The 18,620-nt window shown below is 48.1% G+C and overlaps 7 protein-coding genes across 7 annotated transcripts; 3 read left to right on the top strand and 4 right to left on the bottom strand.

Annotated features, from left to right (window-relative positions):
- The first annotated feature begins 1,050 nt into the window (after positions 1-1,050).
- On the top strand, positions 1,051-2,394 carry EDB82DRAFT_294895 (uncharacterized protein). The gene is made up of 2 exons (XM_065607425.1): positions 1,051-1,512; positions 1,600-2,394. The coding sequence occupies exons 1-2, from the start codon at positions 1,255-1,257 to the stop codon at positions 2,269-2,271; spliced, it is 930 nt and encodes a 309-aa protein (XP_065463237.1). The 5' UTR covers positions 1,051-1,254; the 3' UTR covers positions 2,272-2,394.
- A 2,163-nt stretch (positions 2,395-4,557) lies between these two features.
- On the top strand, positions 4,558-4,796 carry EDB82DRAFT_529060 (uncharacterized protein; the record flags this gene model as incomplete). The annotated part of the gene is made up of 2 exons (XM_025737333.1): positions 4,558-4,630; positions 4,687-4,796. 2 exons carry the CDS (start codon positions 4,558-4,560, stop codon positions 4,794-4,796), a joined length of 183 nt encoding a protein of 60 aa, XP_025592204.1.
- Positions 4,797-5,019: 223 nt separating this feature from the next.
- On the bottom strand, positions 5,020-6,780 carry EDB82DRAFT_540518 (insulin-induced protein-domain-containing protein). The gene is made up of 3 exons (XM_025737334.2): positions 6,762-6,780; positions 5,815-6,718; positions 5,020-5,761 (listed from the first exon to the last, which is right to left on the bottom strand). Exons 2-3 carry the CDS (start codon positions 6,583-6,585, stop codon positions 5,369-5,371), a joined length of 1,164 nt encoding a protein of 387 aa, XP_025592205.1. The 5' UTR covers positions 6,586-6,718; positions 6,762-6,780; the 3' UTR covers positions 5,020-5,368.
- A 1,345-nt stretch (positions 6,781-8,125) lies between these two features.
- EDB82DRAFT_529062 (WD40-repeat-containing domain protein) lies at positions 8,126-9,610 on the bottom strand (the record flags this gene model as incomplete). The annotated part of the gene is made up of 1 exon (XM_025737335.1): positions 8,126-9,610. The coding sequence occupies one exon, from the start codon at positions 9,608-9,610 to the stop codon at positions 8,126-8,128; it is 1,485 nt and encodes a 494-aa protein (XP_025592206.1).
- A 267-nt stretch (positions 9,611-9,877) lies between these two features.
- On the bottom strand, positions 9,878-13,027 carry EDB82DRAFT_436204 (uncharacterized protein; the record flags this gene model as incomplete). Its single annotated transcript, XM_025737336.1, has 3 exons — positions 9,878-11,923; positions 11,971-12,068; positions 12,118-13,027. 3 exons carry the CDS (start codon positions 13,025-13,027, stop codon positions 9,878-9,880), a joined length of 3,054 nt encoding a protein of 1,017 aa, XP_025592207.1.
- A 1,916-nt stretch (positions 13,028-14,943) lies between these two features.
- On the top strand, positions 14,944-15,882 carry EDB82DRAFT_295018 (uncharacterized protein). The gene is made up of 4 exons (XM_025737337.2): positions 14,944-15,029; positions 15,078-15,474; positions 15,591-15,662; positions 15,716-15,882. Exons 2-4 carry the CDS (start codon positions 15,385-15,387, stop codon positions 15,776-15,778), a joined length of 225 nt encoding a protein of 74 aa, XP_025592208.1. The 5' UTR covers positions 14,944-15,029; positions 15,078-15,384; the 3' UTR covers positions 15,779-15,882.
- A 65-nt stretch (positions 15,883-15,947) lies between these two features.
- Positions 15,948-18,342, bottom strand: EDB82DRAFT_512284 (prion-inhibition and propagation-domain-containing protein). Its single transcript, XM_025737338.2, has 2 exons — positions 17,889-18,342; positions 15,948-17,833 (listed from the first exon to the last, which is right to left on the bottom strand). The coding sequence occupies exons 1-2, from the start codon at positions 17,965-17,967 to the stop codon at positions 15,987-15,989; spliced, it is 1,926 nt and encodes a 641-aa protein (XP_025592209.1). The 5' UTR covers positions 17,968-18,342; the 3' UTR covers positions 15,948-15,986.
- Between the last annotated feature and the right edge of the window lie 278 nt (positions 18,343-18,620).

The following is an 18,620-nucleotide window of genomic DNA, read 5'->3' on the forward strand; positions in this document are numbered from 1 at the left end:
AGAGTTGCAGTCTTCTTGGCGTAAACGTTGAAATCGTGTCGAGTGCATGAAGGTGGATGCGAAAGTGTCCAGATGGCGAGGACAAGCCGGATTCAAGATATACATGGATTCTGCAGAACTGTGAGATTATAAAATTCGTAACGTCTGTACGAGATGAAGCATTTTTCGTAGAATGAGATCGAAAGATATAGTGGAAGGACGGATGTTGATGTGGTATATAAAGTTAAGATGAAGTAGGGTACGAAATTGGTGGGGGAAGTTATGATGAAGTAGTTTCAAGATGTCATAGGTTTTAATATGATGGGAATCCGATTAAACGGCTGCCGAAGTTGAATACACTTGTTTTACCAGGGTTCAGGGGAGACGGACTGGAGCTCCGACGGATCCAAAGTCGAAATATATACCAGAGGAGGACGGGCAATAATGACCGACCGAGGGGTGGAAGAATGAAAAAGAGGACGGCGTTTTCTCTTTCAAATAGTCCAGTCCAGTAGGAATGAGAAGAAGAAGGAAAGAACAGAGTAGGATAGGGCGAGGCGTGCTGAAGAATATGAGGTGCAGCAAGGATAGATAGAGATCGTCATACAACCAAGACAACTTACCAATCCGGGACAGCTTTTGTAGGGTCGCAGAGTAAGAGGATGTGAGATGCACACGCGGATGGAGTAGGCAGAGGTAGAGGGGCGTGTAGTTTAAGAAGCGCGAAAAAAGATACGCGAACTCCAGAATGAGAGGCAAACTTTAGCCACAGATGATATTATCTGTAAATGCCTTTTTTTCGAAGGGTAAAATAGGAGAAGGGTGGAAAGAGGTGGAAGAATAAGAAAAATCTAAGGCGTCACGGTTTCTCGTGACGATACAGACAGACAGACAGACAGAATATGGGAAGTACTTTAGTACTGTACATACAAAACTTGAACAAGAACGACGGGGGTAGTTACCGTACCGTATAATTGAGTACGAGATGGGTAAAAAACAAGTGGAGAGTTACTTGGGCTAGAGTCTCTGGCAGGTACCGAATACATCAAATAGATGCCTTTTGACAACAGACTTGGAAATGTTGTAGGTTTTTCAACTTTTGGCCTAGACTAGTTACAAACAGGAGGGTCCATTCCCAACCTGAGATAGGACTTGGGAGGACCCTGCGTTATAACTGCTAAACTATCACGTTTTAACACAGCACTCACTCCATTTCGATGAGATACTCCAAGGATATCTATCAGTGCTGAAAAGAAAAGCAATCAACGCTGGTTCATGCGCTTGGTGACACAAAACCTTTGCCCTTGCCGTCTTACAAGAAAAAGGATGACGCTGGCAAGCCAGGGTTCTCGACTCATGACGTCGAACCTAGATCCAGCCCAACAGCCTTTCCAATATACTGGTACGGAGTTTATACTGTACGGCGGCTACCTTCTAAGGTTGGCATGTATGTATTCTCAACGGCCGAGGCGCCGCAAACATAGACTTTGCTGGCTTGCCCGTTTTCAAGGCAAGATTCACTTTTGGGGAACTGTCAGTAACTCTAGGGGATAGATGTCCCTGTTGCCGACCTACCGGGATAGAGAACGAACCTAAAAATAAGAATTAATCCATCTGCAGAAAACCACCCAGCCTCAATTCAACACGCAATTCAGAGGGATGCGATGGGCCGGGTGGGATAAGAGACCCCAAAACCTGGTAGAGACAAAAGAACAGCGGGAACTTTTCCCTCAAAGAAACCGCAGTGCAACGCAATGCAACACAAACGTTGAAGTTGCTTTCCAGCAGCGCAAGTATGGCCAATGGCCTCACGAGGTGATCAGCATCCATCGCAGATCGCGATGCAGAAACAGGGCCTTCCAAGGTAGACGGTACTCGATCAAGACAGCGCAGTCTCTTTTCGCAGGGACCCTCGTATGGGGTCGCTTGTCTTGTCCATTGCCGATCTCTGATCTCTTATCCGTTCTTCTCTGTTATTTGACGCGGAATACCATTTCGGAATTCTTTTTGGGGGTTTGGAGGATCCGGGAAGAGAAGGGTTCGCCGTTCCGTGTCGCAAGAAAAAGGGGTCTTGAGAGTGATGGCACTGGTGTTTTGACGATCCTGATGGCGCAGAAGTTGCAACGGCCATCGGGACAAGCAGCAGGCGCATCGAAGCTACTTAAGAAAGTGGTTAATAAGAGGGAGAATCCACCCGCCATCAGCAAAGAAAACGGGCTGGCAACATCCGAGACAGCTAAAAGACAGCGATGGACTAACCAACCCAGCACGGGCTGTACTGGGACTGGTTAGAGCCCTGAGCTAGCGACTCATCTGGCGTATGCACTCACTGCAAGACAGTTAGGTAACCCAAAACTCCCAAGGATCCAGGGTCAGAAGAGGCTCAAACAGAGTCGTTGGCGTCATATGACAAGCACGTTTCTCGGCGACAACCAGACGAACAGGGATGTCGATAGTGATGGGGGATCCATGATGATAGTCATGGGTACGATGCGCCGTATCAACAGAAACTAACTATCCTTGATCCTTCAAACTATACTATTTTGTACTGTTGATCTCGACTTGTTCATTTTTGCCATCCGAAAGGTCCCAAGAACAAGACACTGGACCAAAGTTTGGATCTGAGATCTTAACTTCAGTGACAGGTACGAAACAGCGGCGTTGACCAAGTTGGACAGGATCTAATCTACGCATCATCGTTTTCCCAAGCCCTACCCGCATTACCCAATGAGTCTAGGGTGTGGCGGCCCGGATCGAGATGCAGCCAATACAATTCCAATAATTCTCCTTGGGATTCGAACCTCCCTTGCAAAGGGAAAAAAAAAAAAACACTTCCCAAGCTTGACAGTTGTGCTTGTTCTTGTTCTTGTCACACAATGGTTTCCAGGTACTTGGGCTGTATAGGCATAGTGACTAACCTAACTGAAAGGGAACTATCTACACTTAGCCTGGCCGCATGCGTGGTACTAGGATCTCATCTCGATTCGAGCCTTCAAATATCACGTTGGTTCTTCAGCGGTTCCCTTGTGACCAACCATTTCAGTATATCATGAGTTTGCTAGTTCAGCTTGTACCTGTCCTTTGGAATGTCCACGTCCAGGTAGGAAGGACCCTGTTCTTGATGACGCTTCGTTATTGAACATCATACACCCCTCTTCTCTATTCAAAACAGTTTAGTTCAGTTCGCATTCGCCAATGTTCCACATGTTCTAGACCATCTCCAACTTGTATGTAGGTTCCCGGATTAGGATTGCTTCTTGGTGGAGAGAACCTTGTCAACAAAAGTCATGAATGGATGACGAGTTGCCCAGCCCAACACCAAACAAAGCAACCAACTACAGTTTACGAGAACATTCTCCCGCTTAGTCAAGATGGTTCCTTCTAATCCATAATTAATGGCTAGAAACAGCTGCCAAGAGGAACGGATTTCGTCATGCAAGTATTATCGAATGGCTGCCCAATAGCAAGCCTTACACAATTCAAGCTCAAGATCAGGCTCCAGGACCCTGAATCTTTAGTTGAGCCTCCCCCACATCATGAGCTTCTTAGGGGTCTATTGATTACTTATTCAGTAATGGTATACGATTTATTCGATGTATAACTAACTGATTTGCCCAGGCAATGATCCTTTGTTGACTTAGTCTAGTGTACTCTTTGCCTGCTACTTGCGATACTAAAACTTTTCTTTGTTCACAATATCGTTTTCCCCCTCCTGTCACATGTCAATCCTTTCCCGTTTTTATTATCGTCTTTGTTCGAGTTTCGCCATTGCTTACTTCTCCATCGTCAAAATGCAGCAGCTCCAAAATTGATTTGTGCTCATGCTTCACGGGAAACTTTCCCGCTTAGGTACTGGCGATAGCTTCTATTCGTCCCCTGAACGAACTTCTAGAACCACCGATCGATGTTTTGTATTGCTCCTTATTTATGCAGTCAGAAAACAATCTGAGTACCAAAATGATCTATCAGAAGCCTCTCTTGGCAGTTGATCAGTTCAAGACGACCAATTGGTAGTTGAAACAGCCTAAAGCTTCAGCTTTGTTGTTGGTGGTAGGATTCTGACGAGATACACGACTCCAAAAAAGCCACAGGCCCTTGGCATTGCTGGGCATGGCATGGACCTTGATCAGCAACACAATTTGATCCAATCGTTGTGGCAAGCAATTGAGCAAACAACACTCAGGACAAAGGAATGCCTTGCATGAATGCAATGCGGCGAGGAAGCCTGGCGACACTGACGTTGATGCTGCGTTTATGTTTTGTCTTCCCCTGTACTTAATCAAGTCGACCAAACTCAACTCTTGTTTGATGACTTAAATACGACTCTCCCGGCCCGGCATTGCATCTATGTATTGCTTAATCAACGTCAACTAGAACCGCCTCCCTCATCATACAACCATCATGTTTCCCACTGCTGAGCTCCCCCCCGATATCCCCAGCCCGGCGCAACGTGAAGGCATCACCGCTCGTTTCTCCGACCTCATTTCGGCCATTGAGTCTCACCAAAGCTAGACTCCTCCCGATGCCAACCCCGATCTGATCCGCATCTGGGACTTTGCCAAGAGAGCTCACTATATCATGACCGAGCTAGACAACATGGTCGCTAGCCGCCCAGTCAAGCATCCTGATCAAGTCCCCAAGATTTACGGTAGTAAGTCAATATTAAGCTAGGATATTCACGAATCATAAATTGACACGTATAATCAGCCAACACAAGTCCTGCAGCTGCCGCCTTTTCTTTCCGTGACCTCCTATGCCAGGCCATGATGATCAATGGAAGCATCCAAAGACCCTATCCATCACCTACGGCGGCCTAGGCGAGCAAAGATGCCACATATTTGAGCCGACCAACTTCGACTTTGGTTACCCCATCAAAAAAGCGTCAGCAGCTGTGCAGGAGGCTCTCATTGACTACCAAGAGAACAAGCCTCGGCGTTACTAGTAGAATCCAGCAAAAGGGGGCGGAACAAGTTGGAAATGGATCCATAGTGAACTGTAGACTTGAATTATAGGATATCTACTAAATACAATCCACATAATGTGGTGACAGCTCACCATATACATCAAAAATTGAAGTGATGATGAAAATATAGTAACATGTGCCGTGCCATACGTAAACAGAGTACATATATAGTGTGGTTTTCCATCCTTCCCGAAACCCTGGATTCCATATCTCGGTTCCATGACAAATACCATAACATGTCATCACAATCCTGACGCCTAAATATACAAAATGCCGTTACATCCAATCTTGAGGGCTATATCCAATCCTCCGTTCCCCAACAGAACAACGACCTAAATCTGGGGAATGATTTTGCACAGATGCCAGTAAGACACTGAGCTAAAAACACATACATCGTATGATAATATATATGTTCCTAGCTACGCATCATCTTACACCAGCCCAACGGCCCTTGGCTGTAGCAGATGGGCCGAGAGTGAGCCGACGACCGATGTTGCCAAAGCAGACGCAGCTACAAAAGAGAACACTGAGCATCCACATGCCTGTCTCGAGTGTATCCTGGTGTGCGAATCCGCCAAGAATAGGCACGACTTCATCCTGGGATGGCGTCGTGGCATTCACCAACTGTCTGAATGGAGCGTGAGCGGGCGCAGGCATCATGTCAGGGTTCACACCAAGGAGAATAATCGATCCTGTCAAGCCAACAGCAGTTGAAAGGAAGAATCCAGGCTTAGAGCGGTCAATAAGCCACCATAAGAGAGGGTTGACCATTGCCAGTGTTAGCGATACTTGGAGAGTGGACGCCCAGGCCACCTTGCGCTACAGGCTGTTAGTTACACTCATACACATAATTTCCTTGTTGGTTGACTTACAATCGCAAATACAATTCCTACAAAGGCACCGATAGCTCGGATCGCAATCGCCCAGTCAGTCCCCGAATCGTCATCCTTTGCTGGAGCATTCTCAACCACAGCTTCATCCTCCTTTTCTCCAAACGAGTCCTCCCAGACTCGATCGAACCAAGGAAACAGCGCTCCCAGTGCAACACCAGCAAGACCCCAAAATGATAGGTGCGCCCAGTTGTACGTGCCACCCGAGGCATGATTGTCCGAGTCACTGTTGAAGCGAGACGTGACCAACATACCGTAACCAACACCGAGAACGAAAAGCAACAGCCCTCTCATAACCAAAGCACCAGCCGAAGGGGATGTTTTCACAGGCGCAGGAGGTGGTTGGGCGCGAATCGACGATCGGCGACGGATTTGATGTGATCGATCTTTCATAAAGTCGAATGTGGCATCGTCGATGCCGGGTCGCTTGATGGGAGTCTGAGCGCCTGTGCCCCACGGCGTATCAAGTTCATCGCGATCGGCAAAGACGCGGTCGCGCGAGGAGGATGATGTAGTGGGAGAGTATATGCCGAAAAGCGTTGAAGACGTCAAGTTCATAAACGACTGCGGCCTGCTCAAGGTTGAGTTCCCAGGTTCGGGCGTTGGTTGCAAGAAGCGCGCAATGTTGGCGTCTTGCGCTGGAGCGGGCGTCGAGGGAGACGAGTTCTCGCTCGGGGGTGTAGGAGTTGTTAGATTGAGATCGAAAGGTCTTCGAGGGACGGGGCGAATGAGAGGAGGTCCGTCGTCGGCCATTCTGTGTGTATGTGTGAAGTCTGGTTTTCTATAATTACTCAAGTTGTTAGAAAGGGTTCAACAAAATGATATTGGGGTGAACAGCAATGGAAATTGAGGCCCAGGTTCTAGACTCTCCCCAGTTCAGCTGAACCTGCAAGTCTCAATATCATGCAATGCAATGTCACTTTACTCACAATCTTGATTCAGATAAGCAATTGTGCGTTGCAGCCTTCAGAATTTCAATACAAGGCAAAAAAGAGATTGCTTGTCAAAAGTTGAAGTTGTTGGGTTACTACAAGGCTTTACAACCCTGTCTGTCTGTCTACTTCCACGACTCAAGCTAATGAGCACGGATAAAAATAGGTACCTAGAACCAGGATCCGCAACCGAGCAAGCAATTGAGTGTGAATGGAAAGAGATTGAAGAACAACTGAAGGGTTTGGGTTGCTTCTGCAGTTTGAGACGCTGAGAGTCTGAAGTGTCCCTGGACTGAGTTGGCTTGAGTGTCAAAGATTGGCGAGAGGAGGTATGTGAGAGGAAAGTAAACACAAGCCTCAAAGCTCAGCCAGTATAGATTGAGAAGGATAATGTTGAAAAACTAGAAAAAGGAAAAGAAGAGAAAAGAGGAGGCACAGTTGTAGTGTACCTACCAAACTAATGTACGGCAACGTTCTTCACATGCTCACAAGACATGGAAAACATGACAAGAGACGCACGACTAATCGTTTGGTGGCCCCAGGAATTACGTAGATATGCCCCATTTACCTCCACTGCAGGAGACCCCTTGTCTATGGAGGACGAATTGGATCCCTGTTGTTTACTTTCGAGATGTCACTATAAAGGTCAGTGCTTATTGTCGTTTTTGACAAGCAGTTTTGATGTGAGTAGATGAAAGAAGAATTGAATAGCTGGGTTAGGTGACAATGACCACTAACAACTAAACACCCTTTGTCAAGTCAGTATTTAGAATCCTTCTCTTGTGTGTTAAAATACGGGACCCATTCCCGATCATCAATGCATCCGTCCAATCGCGTCCATTACCCCACATTCAGGATACCTCAAGCTCGAATTCCAGACTCCGTGGTTGGTCACTTTATGTTCTTGACTTGCATTTCACAACCCCTCGTGATGGACTACAGTGTCGTACCTTTTTACTGTACCCCATTCACGGGGCCTAGGCACGTTCCCACCCCTGGCTTTAAAGCCCGCTGAAGAACGAGGAGCCAACGACCTCTTTGTCAAACCAAAGAAACACGCGAGAGCCGCAACACATTTATACATGAAAGAAACAGGACCGTTTCTTATGTATCACAAATCTGTCTCATCATCGCATTCTCTAACCTGGTCTTACTGCAGTGAGCACAATCTATGTGGGTCGCATACTTCGATTTGCATGTGATACTGGGCGCATAAGAAGCTGACAGTCACCACAGTCACCATCTTATCATCACCAAATAGGTATTCATACATTAGTTTATATTTAACCAGAAACGTCAATAACCTGCCAGCCACATGCGTACAGACATACATCCGTCATCCCTTTAAACTAACCTCCATTTTAATCCTCTTCGCTATCGCTTCCCTCATCCTCGTCCTCATCATCCAGCTCATCATCGCTATCCTCAACGCCATCAGGCCGGGGTATCATCATAAATCCCGTCATGCAGGTGATCCTGTTTTGCGTTTCATATGTCCCCAACAATTCCCCCTTGGCCTCAACCTCATTCTTGCTGTCACCCTGCAACTCCGACACTCCCACTCGCCACAAACGGACCCGTCCATCACTGCTTCCACCAGCCACGTACAGCGTCGAGGCGTCCTCCGCACTCGGCACCACCACAAAATCCTTGATGCGGCCCTGAACTCCGTCTGACTTGCCGCCGAGCTGACCCACCAATTTGGCCGTTGGAAGCTTCTTGTCCTCCGAGTCGGGTTTTGTGAGGTCCGATTCCTTGGTAGAGAAAAACAGAATTCTGCCGTCCTCAGTGGCAACGGCCAAAAGGTTGGTATCCCCCTCTTTGTCCAATGCAACATAAAAGAATTGATGCACCTTTGTTCGGATTGATCCCATAATTCTGCACTTGGGCACACTGTCCATGCCAAATGCAATAATATCCCGGTCAAATCCAATAGCGAATTCATCCGCTCCATCAACGCTTCCCCAAACAACTCTTCGTCCCTCGCCAGTAGAGTGCTTTCCTTCACCAGCCTCCTGCAGGATCTCCCTGCCGAAGTTCAGCACTCCAGCCTTCTTGCCAGTGACCAAGTTCCATAATCGCATTGAACGCTCGCCCTTGCTGACAGTAATCATAAGCTTCATGCTGGGGTGGATGGCAAAGTCGTTGACACCAGACGGTGTACCTCCAAAAGGCGCTGTATCACCACTGGGGCGGCCCATGGGTTTGGCGATAGGTGCCTTGATGTTGCTAAGCAGTGACCAGTCTCGGGTTCGTGTGACCGCAATCGTAGAATCTTCACTTGACGATAGCAGCTTCGACCTTGTAGGGAAGCAAAGAGATGTGACCGTTGAAGAGTGGTGAAGCAGCGTGCCGACCTCTCGATTCTTGGAGTTCTCGAGAATCGGTCGTGGTGCCACCTTGGCCATAAGGTCCTGGTTCTTTCGGCTTGGGGGATGCGCAGATAGGTTGTAAACATTCACGCGCTCATCAGTGGCACCAGAAGCAAGCATGACCTTTTGTGTCTGTCCAGGGACGGGCGCTGAAATGGGCGATACAGCAACGCAACGGATAGCTGAAGTATGGGCGTTAAACAAAAACGAGTCCGCGAACTCGGCCTTCTCCTTGCCTCCAACTGTCACTACCAATCCGTGAAGGATTCGATCGTAGGAGCCGACAACGATTTGAATTGTCTCGGGCGCATTCGAGGCGGTCTTGGTGGTTGTAGTCTTCTTCGCAGGCGCGGAAGCCTTTTCCTTGACGGGCTTTTCCTTGAGAACCTTGGAGCCCTTGACCTTCTTCGTGATGACGGAAGGCTCAGAAGCGGGCTCGCTCTGTGCGACGGCTTGTCTCTTGCGTTTGGCCATTTTGTCTTATTTGTTTTGATGTTTGGTAGTCGTTACAGAAAGCTTCTGTTCAAGTCACTACGAGCCTTGGCTTGCAATGGAGAAAAAAATATTGGGAGATAAGATAAGGGTGGGTACCAGCCCCACCACATGCTTGACCTTCTTAACGAACGGTCTAGGCTCATCCGATTGATTGACTGACTGATATGCTGGACGCTATGCGCTGAGTATATTCAAATGTACATGTAATGCAATATGGCAGTTCTAGATACCTTCACCATTGTCTATTTATCGGGTTGATCCTCCGTTATGCCCACCAATCTCCCTCTCGACCATCTCAATCGAGCCTAGGCTGGGAAACCGCTTGGAAAAGTCCTGTAGATAATCATCCTTCTCTTGAGCTGTCATCTCCAGCATTTGTTGCCCGGGACTATCCATGCTGATTAGATCATCTGACGTTTGGGCACGATTTGGCTTTTGAGGCGATGGTGGCCTCTGACCAGTTGGGAGGCTGTTGAGATGCACTGGCTTCTTTGGAGCTGGAGGCTTCATTGGGGGCTTTGATGCGAGAGCTGCAGGCGCCGATGCTGTTGAAGAAGGGCTGTGGACTTGAGAAGCATCACCTCGTGTCTTTGTCACATTCAAAGGCTTCTTCGGCACTCCTGGAAGAGGCTTCTCAGGCTTGTCACCAGCCTCAGAAGTGTCAGTATACTTTCCATAACCTTGAGCAGTCCTTTGAATGTTGGCTGGTTTTTGTTCCTCGCTCAAAAGACTTTGAACTCGATTCTGAATACTGACAGCACGCGAGACTCCTCCGATGCTCTTTGGGGGAACTGGTGGCCCGCGCTGTCCCGCAGCTACCCGCTTCCGATATTCAGCTTGTGCTGCTTCCACCCGCTGCTCCTCTTCTAGAAGCTTCAAGCGTTCAATCTCGCGCCTCATTTCAGGTGTTACGCGGTCTTCGTCCTCATGAACATGACCATCGTCGCTGCGTCCGTCGGTTGCCTCGGATCCAGCAATGGGGGTCAAATCACGGCGGCTTGCCTCCCTCTCTGGCGACGGAACTCTTCCATTGTTAGGAGAGCTGCCTTCGAAGAGCTTAAATGCATCTCCAAATTTACCGGCAAGAATGTTTTTGTTGCCCGACAGTGCAGTCAAGCTGGAGCGCTTGCCAGTCTTGACTCGCTCTGAGTCTTCCAGACTCCTCAAGAAGTCCATATCGCTCGATGCGCGCGGCTCGTCCGCAGGCTCCTGATAAGGAGAGGAGCCCCGAGGCGGTCGACTCGAGGAACGCGATGCGGCCTCTCTCTCACGCAGGAAATCAAGAGTTGTGCCCTCGAGGTTAGTGCTAGCGGGTCGGGGCCGTGGCAGAGCTGATGGAGCTGACGGAGCTGGTGAAGCACGAGCTGATGGGTCCAGGAGGTCAATACGAGGACGGCCACCTTCGAGGGATGGTCTAGATGAAGACGGCTGCTGGTCATGGCCAGGCTGCTGGAAAGATGGGATTCTTTGAATGAAAGAAGGGCGAGGTTCTTCCGCATTCCATTGCCCTGCGCTTTGGTCAGGCTGCCTTGTAGCGCTGCTAGCTCGAGCATAATCATGAGCATCATGCTGAGTAGGCTGCTCCGCCTCTTGGTTGAATCTTTCCAGTGGTGGCGTTGAGGTCATTGTGCCGGTAGAGACATATCGCGAGCCAGACTGAGAAGAGATGGCCTGTAACTCGGGGTTGTTGCTGATAATGGACTGTGCCCTACTGATATCAGGTCTACTTGGTGCAGATAAAGTCTTTGTCAGTGAAGGCTCAAGAGGAGGTGAAGCGACAGCAGCTTGGTGTCCAACAGGGGTGACCGAATGCGTCCTAGATACTGGTTTTGGGCGAGGAGAATCGGTTGGGGGAGCTGCAAAGGCCTCTTCAGCTAATTTTGCAGTCACTCTGTCGTTGAGATCTGAGGATGCGTTGACTGGCGAAATTGGTGAGGAAACATCGAAATCGAACTTGCTTCCCTGATCGTGCAACAGGGAGAATTGGTCAAGTGTAGGGAAACGAGACGACAATTCATCAAATCCCTTTGGAGCGGCCTTTGCATCCAGAGCCGCGAAGGGATCTCCTCCTGCCTTCCGCATAGGGGAAGCTTCCGGTTTCTGGGATACGTTGCCTGGGGCTGGGGAAGCAGTCGGTCGTCCTCTCCTCATGGGCACGACATCGGGGATGAACTGTTTCTTAGGTTCGACTCGTTCGAAAACAGCGCCCACAGCTGGCGCTTGGTCCGGTTTCTGAGCAATGTGTTGGGGGCTGTCAGTTCTAGTGTGGGGTTGAGAACGGCCGCTGTAGATCTGCGAATTGTCAATATGGGCTCATTTGTTTGGGATGATATACTTACATCATGAACAGGAACATCGCGTCCTTGCATTGCGCATCCTTCCTTTAACACTTGGTAAATGTTTGGTCGATCGTGAAGGTTTTCTCTCAACATTGAGGCTACATTCTGTTAGTATTTATGAAACAATCCAGGGCCAACGAGCAGTACCTATCAATTTCTTGAGTCTGTCGGAAAAGACTGGGTGACTAGGGAATCGGTAGCTGGCGTTTAAAATCGCCAATTGGCCCTGGTCCTCGAAAGGTGTAGTATAGTAGCACAACTTGTACAGCAAAACGCCCAATGCCCAAATATCAGACTTTTCGTTTATAGGTTGCTTGCGGTATACATCAATCATCTCGGGACTCCTGTACTGCATCGTGGTGTGTTTCTGAATGTCTTCGTCCACAAGGCGGCATTCAGTGACGGTGGTGGGGGCGGGTTGAGGCGATGCTGCTGATCCGAAATCGCAAAGCTTAAATCGTTTAGAAGATCCTCTGGCGGTAATAAGGACATTTTCAACTTTGATATCACGATGCAGCAGTGGTGGTTTAAGGTAGTGCATACACGCGAGACCCTCAGCGATGTCGGTGAAGATGTTGAGGATCTCGGGTTCGGTAAGGCGGTGTTGTAGCCTGGTGTTCATAAAATCGATCAAACCACCGCCATCGCAAAACTCCATTAGCAGAAAAACTTCATAACCACCTCCTTGAAGTTCAGAAGCATGCGAGTCGATATATGTAACGATCGGTCGGTGGCCTTTGAGGCGCTTCATTGTTTCAACCTCGGTGCGCATGCCCCGCAAGGTATCCTTATCAGGCACCGCAACTCGCTTCAGGACAGCTTGATCAGTGCCGTCAACAGGCTTGGCCAACTTGACGAGGTATACATGGGCAAAGCCTCCTTCGGAGAGATATTTTTGAATCACCACACGGTGACTGCCAACCTGAATCTTGGTGCCTGGCGCGAAGGTGCCAGCGGGAGCGACTCCAGGGACAGCTACGGGGGCGGAACCGTAAGGAGCATGATGGTGTTTGTTGGCCAACATGTGTGCGGGAGGGTATTGACCGTGTGAAGCCATCGTGGGCAGAGGTATCGAGAAGTTTGGACGATGACGGTTGAGGAGCGATTCGAAGGTGAGGGAGATGACGGCAACCCCGTCCGTGGGGGAGGGAGCAAGCTAGAGCCAAGGAGCCAAGAGAGGACGAACAATGGCGGTCGGAAAGGGGTCGAAGTAGTTGAGGGTTGGAGTAGAAGAAATGGCAAAGCTGAAGATTCAAGTCATCTGGATCAAGCACACACAATCAAGCAATAGATCAATTCAAAGCGGGCGCATGGTCGAGTTGATGCAAAAACACATGGCCCCTTGGCAAGATGTTGGAGGTTGCAGGCCTGACCTGCCTATCATACCCAGGTAGGTAATCTACAGTACTGGAGTTAGGTCCATAGGTTCGCTGCTCAGTGGCTTGGGCTTAGCCTCCCCGGATCGAGCACTCCACTGTTGGTGAGCATTCCATTCATCCAATGAGTGTTTCGACGAGGCGGAGAATTATCGGTAAATATTTTTTTATAAAGTAATGTAAACGGATGAACTATCTGTGTACTACAGTTACTTTTGTCTTTTATATCAAAGCAGCACGTGGCTGTACTTGGAGCGTGACTTTCAATTTGGTCAATGTCTTGGATCTGACAATGGTTTAGGTTGGTCAAGTTTTGTGACGGATAATGTTATGGCTGGTATGCTAGACCGATGTTTCATCCACCTGACCTGACTGATAAAGTTTCGTTTCGTCTTTACACATCACTACAGCGGACAAGCGGGTCAATGATGTGTTGTTCAACGGAGTACTTTAATTTTCTGCATGCATCAACTTTCGACCTCGACATTTGACATTTCACTCCAGTAGCGAATAGGGAGTTGCCGAGAATGCGGCTCTCTGCAGGATGGGCCCTTGACACGTAGGTAGTCCACTGATAAATAGCGCAAAGAGGTCCAGAAAGGAACGAATAGACATTTGCATAAAGTAAATAGTAGGGTAACAATAGAGGATAATTTTCAGCTTCGAGTCCAGGGTGCTCTCATTTTATTCGTTATTTTGTTCGGCAGTACCTGTTCTGTTGTAAGTCTGCCTATGCTCGGCATTCCATCTACCCTGCATCATGAATATATCATGGAGACGGTTCTGTTCTCCCAACTATGTGTGGTTGTAAGTTTGAGATTAACGATATGGAATTGTTTTAGCGTAAAAATCCTCTAATAGAGAAGTGTCAGATCTCTGATATATTCTAGTTTCATGTCCAGTCTTGTAGGAACCTGTAACGAGGTTACGAACCTCAGCTAGACTTGAGCTTAAAGTCGTCATTCCTGCTGGATGTTGATTTCAGCTCAAGTCAGTACATCTTCTATTTGCCAACGCCTCAGCTTCGACCTATTTGAAGTGGCACATCTCAATTACACAGATGTTGTTCCACCATTATACTCGTTCGTCTGCTGCAAAAATAAGCCAACACCAACCAAAGACTCGGCCGACCAATGTATCTATTCTTAGTAAAATGTGTGATTGCAGATCTTTGTAAATAAAGACCCGACGGGAAAACCAAGAAAATGGTTCGATAAGGACCTTCTAGAATACATGTGCTGTAACATTACATTACAGTAGACTCGAGCTTAGAGGAAATAAGAGGCTGTGTTTAGACTTATCCCGGGAAGCCCTCCACTGGTTCGTGAGCAGGGGTCAACCTGCAACCACTCAAATGGTTCGTCAAAACTACGTCATTGTTTCCATGGACTGATCTGATGTTTTCTTCTCAGTCCTTTTATGCCTTTTCAGGCTCATTTTAGCCCGCGACATCGGGCGTCCCGTCTGTACTAAAAGAGACAGAGTTTGTTCCCATCAGCAGCCACAAACGGCAAAGAGAAAGCCCAGTACTTTTGCAGTACTTGACTTTGAGATGATCTTATTATGTTTCTAGGTAGTACATCTCAAATCATTCTTTTCACAACATGATGTCGACAGTTTCCGAATTAGGCAAACTACTGCTACGCTACCCTGCCGTAGAAGATTGTGGTTCTATTCTGTACTGTAATTGACTCGATATCCCATGTGGGTTCCAGCTGACCTCACTCGGAGGTCACGGCACTAGAGAGTCCTGGTCTAATGACTGGCAGATGCGTTCATGTGCCGAGAAGGATCACTTATTGATCAGTGAGTAACTATTTTCAGTGCCCAAGGCGCCTGTACCGGGCCGTTAATCTAGAACCTTGGACCTGGTAATGTAACCATTGCCTACCATCCTGGAGAGAGTTTATAACAACATTGTCGCGCTCTTTGTTCAAGCCTGATTCTTGCCTTTCTTTTTCAACCTTTTTCTCTTCACATCTCACACTATTGAACTATCCAATCCCTATCCGCACAATTGTTATACAAAAACTTCAAGATGCCTGCTTCAACTTCCTCCCAAATGCAAATGCCCCGTGAGCCGGCCCCCGTAGCGTTTGCTGCTGAACGAACTAGCACCGAACAGCCGGTAGGTGGAACCATTAACCTCCGGCTTGACCGGATTCTTTCAAACATCTCATTTTCTATCAGCCCAAATATGAGTTTGAACGGCGATTTGAGTATTTACTAACTGACTTCTAATAGCGACCGATTCAACCCATGACCATGGAACAACCTGAACTGAGCATGCGAGGAGGCAAGAATGGCGACGGCGGTGTAAGAATAACCAACTCCTCAAACCTCTACTAGCAAATAACTAACACCCCAAGGCTATCTGCTGTGGCATTTGCGCTGGTCTATGTTGCTTTGAATGCCTAGACTGCTGCTGTTAATGTGATTCCATGATCAAACACGGAGAGAATAGAGTATAGCTCTGGCGTTCAGGCATTAATATTAGGAGGATTTATCAAAGGGATATATACAATCATTGGCTAATGATGTAACGAACTATTTACGTTCTATTCATATCTAATAATGACTATACCACGGATATTTTGTTTTTGTTCATCTTCAGTGACCACTCCATAGTTTCAAATTATTCTAGACAACAACTTCTTCAAGTCGCTTAACCACATCCTCATAAAATGTCATTGATAACTTCTCAGCGACTTCATCTTGAGTCTCGTCATCGCCTTCTTTGAGTCCCAGCTCTTCACCACCATCCAGGCATTTCCTTGTCGCATTCTCAAACCTCTCTCCCATATCAGCGCCGATCGCTGCAACTCTATCCTCTTTCAACAGAGCATCTCGAATGCCGCGCACAATATCTGGCCGTCCGCGCGCACGTCGTATATCAATGCGCAAAACATATTCAATAGGCTGCCAGTGCGCCAGTTCGACCAGGATAACGCCCAGACTGTAAATATCGAAGCTCTTCTTTGATCGCTCTCTGTCCCGTCTACGATTTGACTGGGCGTTTGGGTGTCTGTACAGATCGTGCTCTGCATCATCTCCCGGCGCATCAGTCATCTCTTCCGAGCCACCTGGGCGGGAGAAGTCAAAGCCCGAAAGGAACGGCTGTCGATAATCAACACGTCCGTCGCGTGCTCGAAAGAACAACACATTATGACCGCGGAGGCCTTTGTGTAGCCATTGGACAGCGTGGAGGTAAAGAAGACAGTTGCTGAGGGCATGCGCAATGTGAACTCGTTCTGTGACGCGCGGCTTGCGAATACTGGGGTCCTGGAGAAGCTCACGAAGCGACACAGGCGGCAGTGACGCATGCAAGTTGTCGTCGGACGGACGTTCAAATATGAGACCGAGTCGGCGGTCGAGAATGTCAACGTCGTCGTCTGCGACACTTGGATCGGCCTTGTCAAAGAAACCAAGACAGTGAGGTGTGCAGAAAGCCTCTGGCTTTGGACTGTGATTCAAGAGAGCAGCCAATTTGCGGACTCGCTCGATTATGTCGGCTTTGGAGAGAGAACCTGGTTGTGTGTCTGCGTTGTCATAGTCCTTCCACTCGATCCAAACCTTTTTCTTACCTAGGGCTGTTTTCATTAATGCTTCGCATCTTGGGGCTTCTGATTCATCAACCTCGGGATCCAACTCGATGAGATATCGCGGAATGAACAGGTTCCGTTGATGGCCAGGCTTGGCAAGGTCCAGGAACCTGGCAGCAGCTTCATCGATAACTGTAGGATTTTCTGTCATTGGGTCGATAGTCTCGTTGAACGCTTTGAACTTGGCAAGTCTCGATAACTGCCTTAACGCGTCAGCGTTGGCCTCCCTCTCCCGCTTGGACATCTGCGAGCCCCCCCCTGGAGAGTTTGCGTCAAGCTGGGACTTGAGAGCTAACACGAGATGACTCAGATCGGCGATCTTGTGATGGAGTAATAGGACCCCACGGTTAGTATCTTGTACAGTGTTGCGAATCTCGACCTGCAATGAGTGGTCGAGGATATTTGTCATGTTGTCATTAAGTAGTGAGAACTTGGCCAGAAGTTTCTCAAATCCTTGCTTGTCAAACGAACTCCATCGCAGTCTAGTGAGATTATCAGAGGACTTGTTCTTGAGCTCAGACATGGCCTTTTTGATAAAGTTCCTTTTCTTCTCAGTCATGGGATAGTTTGACAGCTTGGCATCTTTCTCTGGAGACTCTAAAGCACCATCCCTATCCGCCACAACAAAGAGGTTGTTGTGTTTCTTCTGATACTCGGTAAACTCATTAAACAGACATTGAATCTGGACAAGCAGATCGATTACAGTCTGACGATGAAGATTGAACACGTTGGAGTTGAGGACCTTTTCCTGATTCTTGGCATCTAGATCAAGAAGGCCGGATGCCTCACTCCAGCAAAACAGGCGTTGCTGCTCCATCCTAAGGCGCAGATTGAGATACTTGCAGTCATCCTCATAACCCAAAGCCGTGATAAGAAGCTGTATCCCTGACGCAAGGTCAACGCTGAGTATGATTGACTGGGCGGGAAATTAGGTAGGTACCTTGAATACATCCCGTATAGACTTGCAAGCTGATGGAAGCAACTCCTAGCGCCAAGCCGGCAAGTGATATTGGATCCATTACGGCTTGGCCTGCTCTCAACTGCAGCTTATTCTCAGATCTTGCCCCGGAGCAAAGACGAAGCGGGAGGCTGTGCAGCTGAACGAGGCGCAAGCAAAGCCGAGAGAACGCCGTTGTGGTCAGGTAGAGCTATCAGTTTCAGACTAGCTACAATGAAGAGATGGCTGAAATAATATCATGCGGGGTGATAACATGGTACGGAAATACTGTAAGTAGCAACTCCTAGGTACTGATAATAGAAACCCCACTGATTAGAAATTGTAATTACTATTCATTTCTGGCCTCATCAACAAAAGCAAAACCAGAAATTGTTAGCCAGACCGCCAAGTTGCATAGCATTATTCTTGTAACAGAGTTGATAATTCAAAGGCTTGCATGTTGAGCGAGCTTTGAAGATCCAAAGTTCGGTATCATGAAAAAAGAAGCATCCCCAATTCTTGCGCAACGCTAACCTATTCAGAAAGGTGGGTAAACCATGACGGTAATCAGCCTTCATTCTCGCTCAGTAAGCCATCCCAGACGACCGGGTACGTTGCCCGCCGAGCTGTCAAGGCTGAGGGCATGCCACACGCTCTGCGGGCCGCAATTACCCTTTTCATGTATTTGTATTTCAAGTATTGGCTCAGAACGAGTCAGGATATGCTAGAAAAGTG

This window comes from Fusarium venenatum (genome assembly GCF_020744135.1).
Source record: "Fusarium venenatum strain MPI-CAGE-CH-0201 chromosome Unknown EDB82scaffold_4, whole genome shotgun sequence".
NCBI lineage: Eukaryota > Fungi > Ascomycota > Sordariomycetes > Hypocreales > Nectriaceae > Fusarium > Fusarium venenatum.

What these genes read in the sequence shown, in the direction of transcription:
- EDB82DRAFT_294895 (XM_065607425.1), top strand. Translation starts at nt 1,255, where the DNA reads ATGCGCTTGGTGACACAAAACCTTTGCCCTTGCCGTCTTACAAGAAAA. An exon ending in AGATTCACTTTTGGGGAACT is followed by an intron (nt 1,513 to 1,599) that starts GTCAGTAACTCT and finishes ATCCATCTGCAG; the next exon opens with AAAACCACCCAGCCTCAATT.
- EDB82DRAFT_540518 (XM_025737334.2), bottom strand. Translation starts at nt 6,585, where the DNA reads ATGGCCGACGACGGACCTCCTCTCATTCGCCCCGTCCCTCGAAGACCT. An exon ending in TAGGAATTGTATTTGCGATT is followed by an intron (nt 5,762 to 5,814) that starts GTAAGTCAACCA and finishes AACAGCCTGTAG; the next exon opens with CGCAAGGTGGCCTGGGCGTC.
- EDB82DRAFT_295018 (XM_025737337.2), top strand. Translation starts at nt 15,385, where the DNA reads ATGCCTGCTTCAACTTCCTCCCAAATGCAAATGCCCCGTGAGCCGGCC. An exon ending in GAACTAGCACCGAACAGCCG is followed by an intron (nt 15,475 to 15,590) that starts GTAGGTGGAACC and finishes GACTTCTAATAG; the next exon opens with CGACCGATTCAACCCATGAC. An exon ending in GCAAGAATGGCGACGGCGGT is followed by an intron (nt 15,663 to 15,715) that starts GTAAGAATAACC and finishes TAACACCCCAAG; the next exon opens with GCTATCTGCTGTGGCATTTG.
- EDB82DRAFT_512284 (XM_025737338.2), bottom strand. Translation starts at nt 17,967, where the DNA reads ATGGATCCAATATCACTTGCCGGCTTGGCGCTAGGAGTTGCTTCCATC. An exon ending in CTATACGGGATGTATTCAAG is followed by an intron (nt 17,834 to 17,888) that starts GTACCTACCTAA and finishes ACCTTGCGTCAG; the next exon opens with GGATACAGCTTCTTATCACG.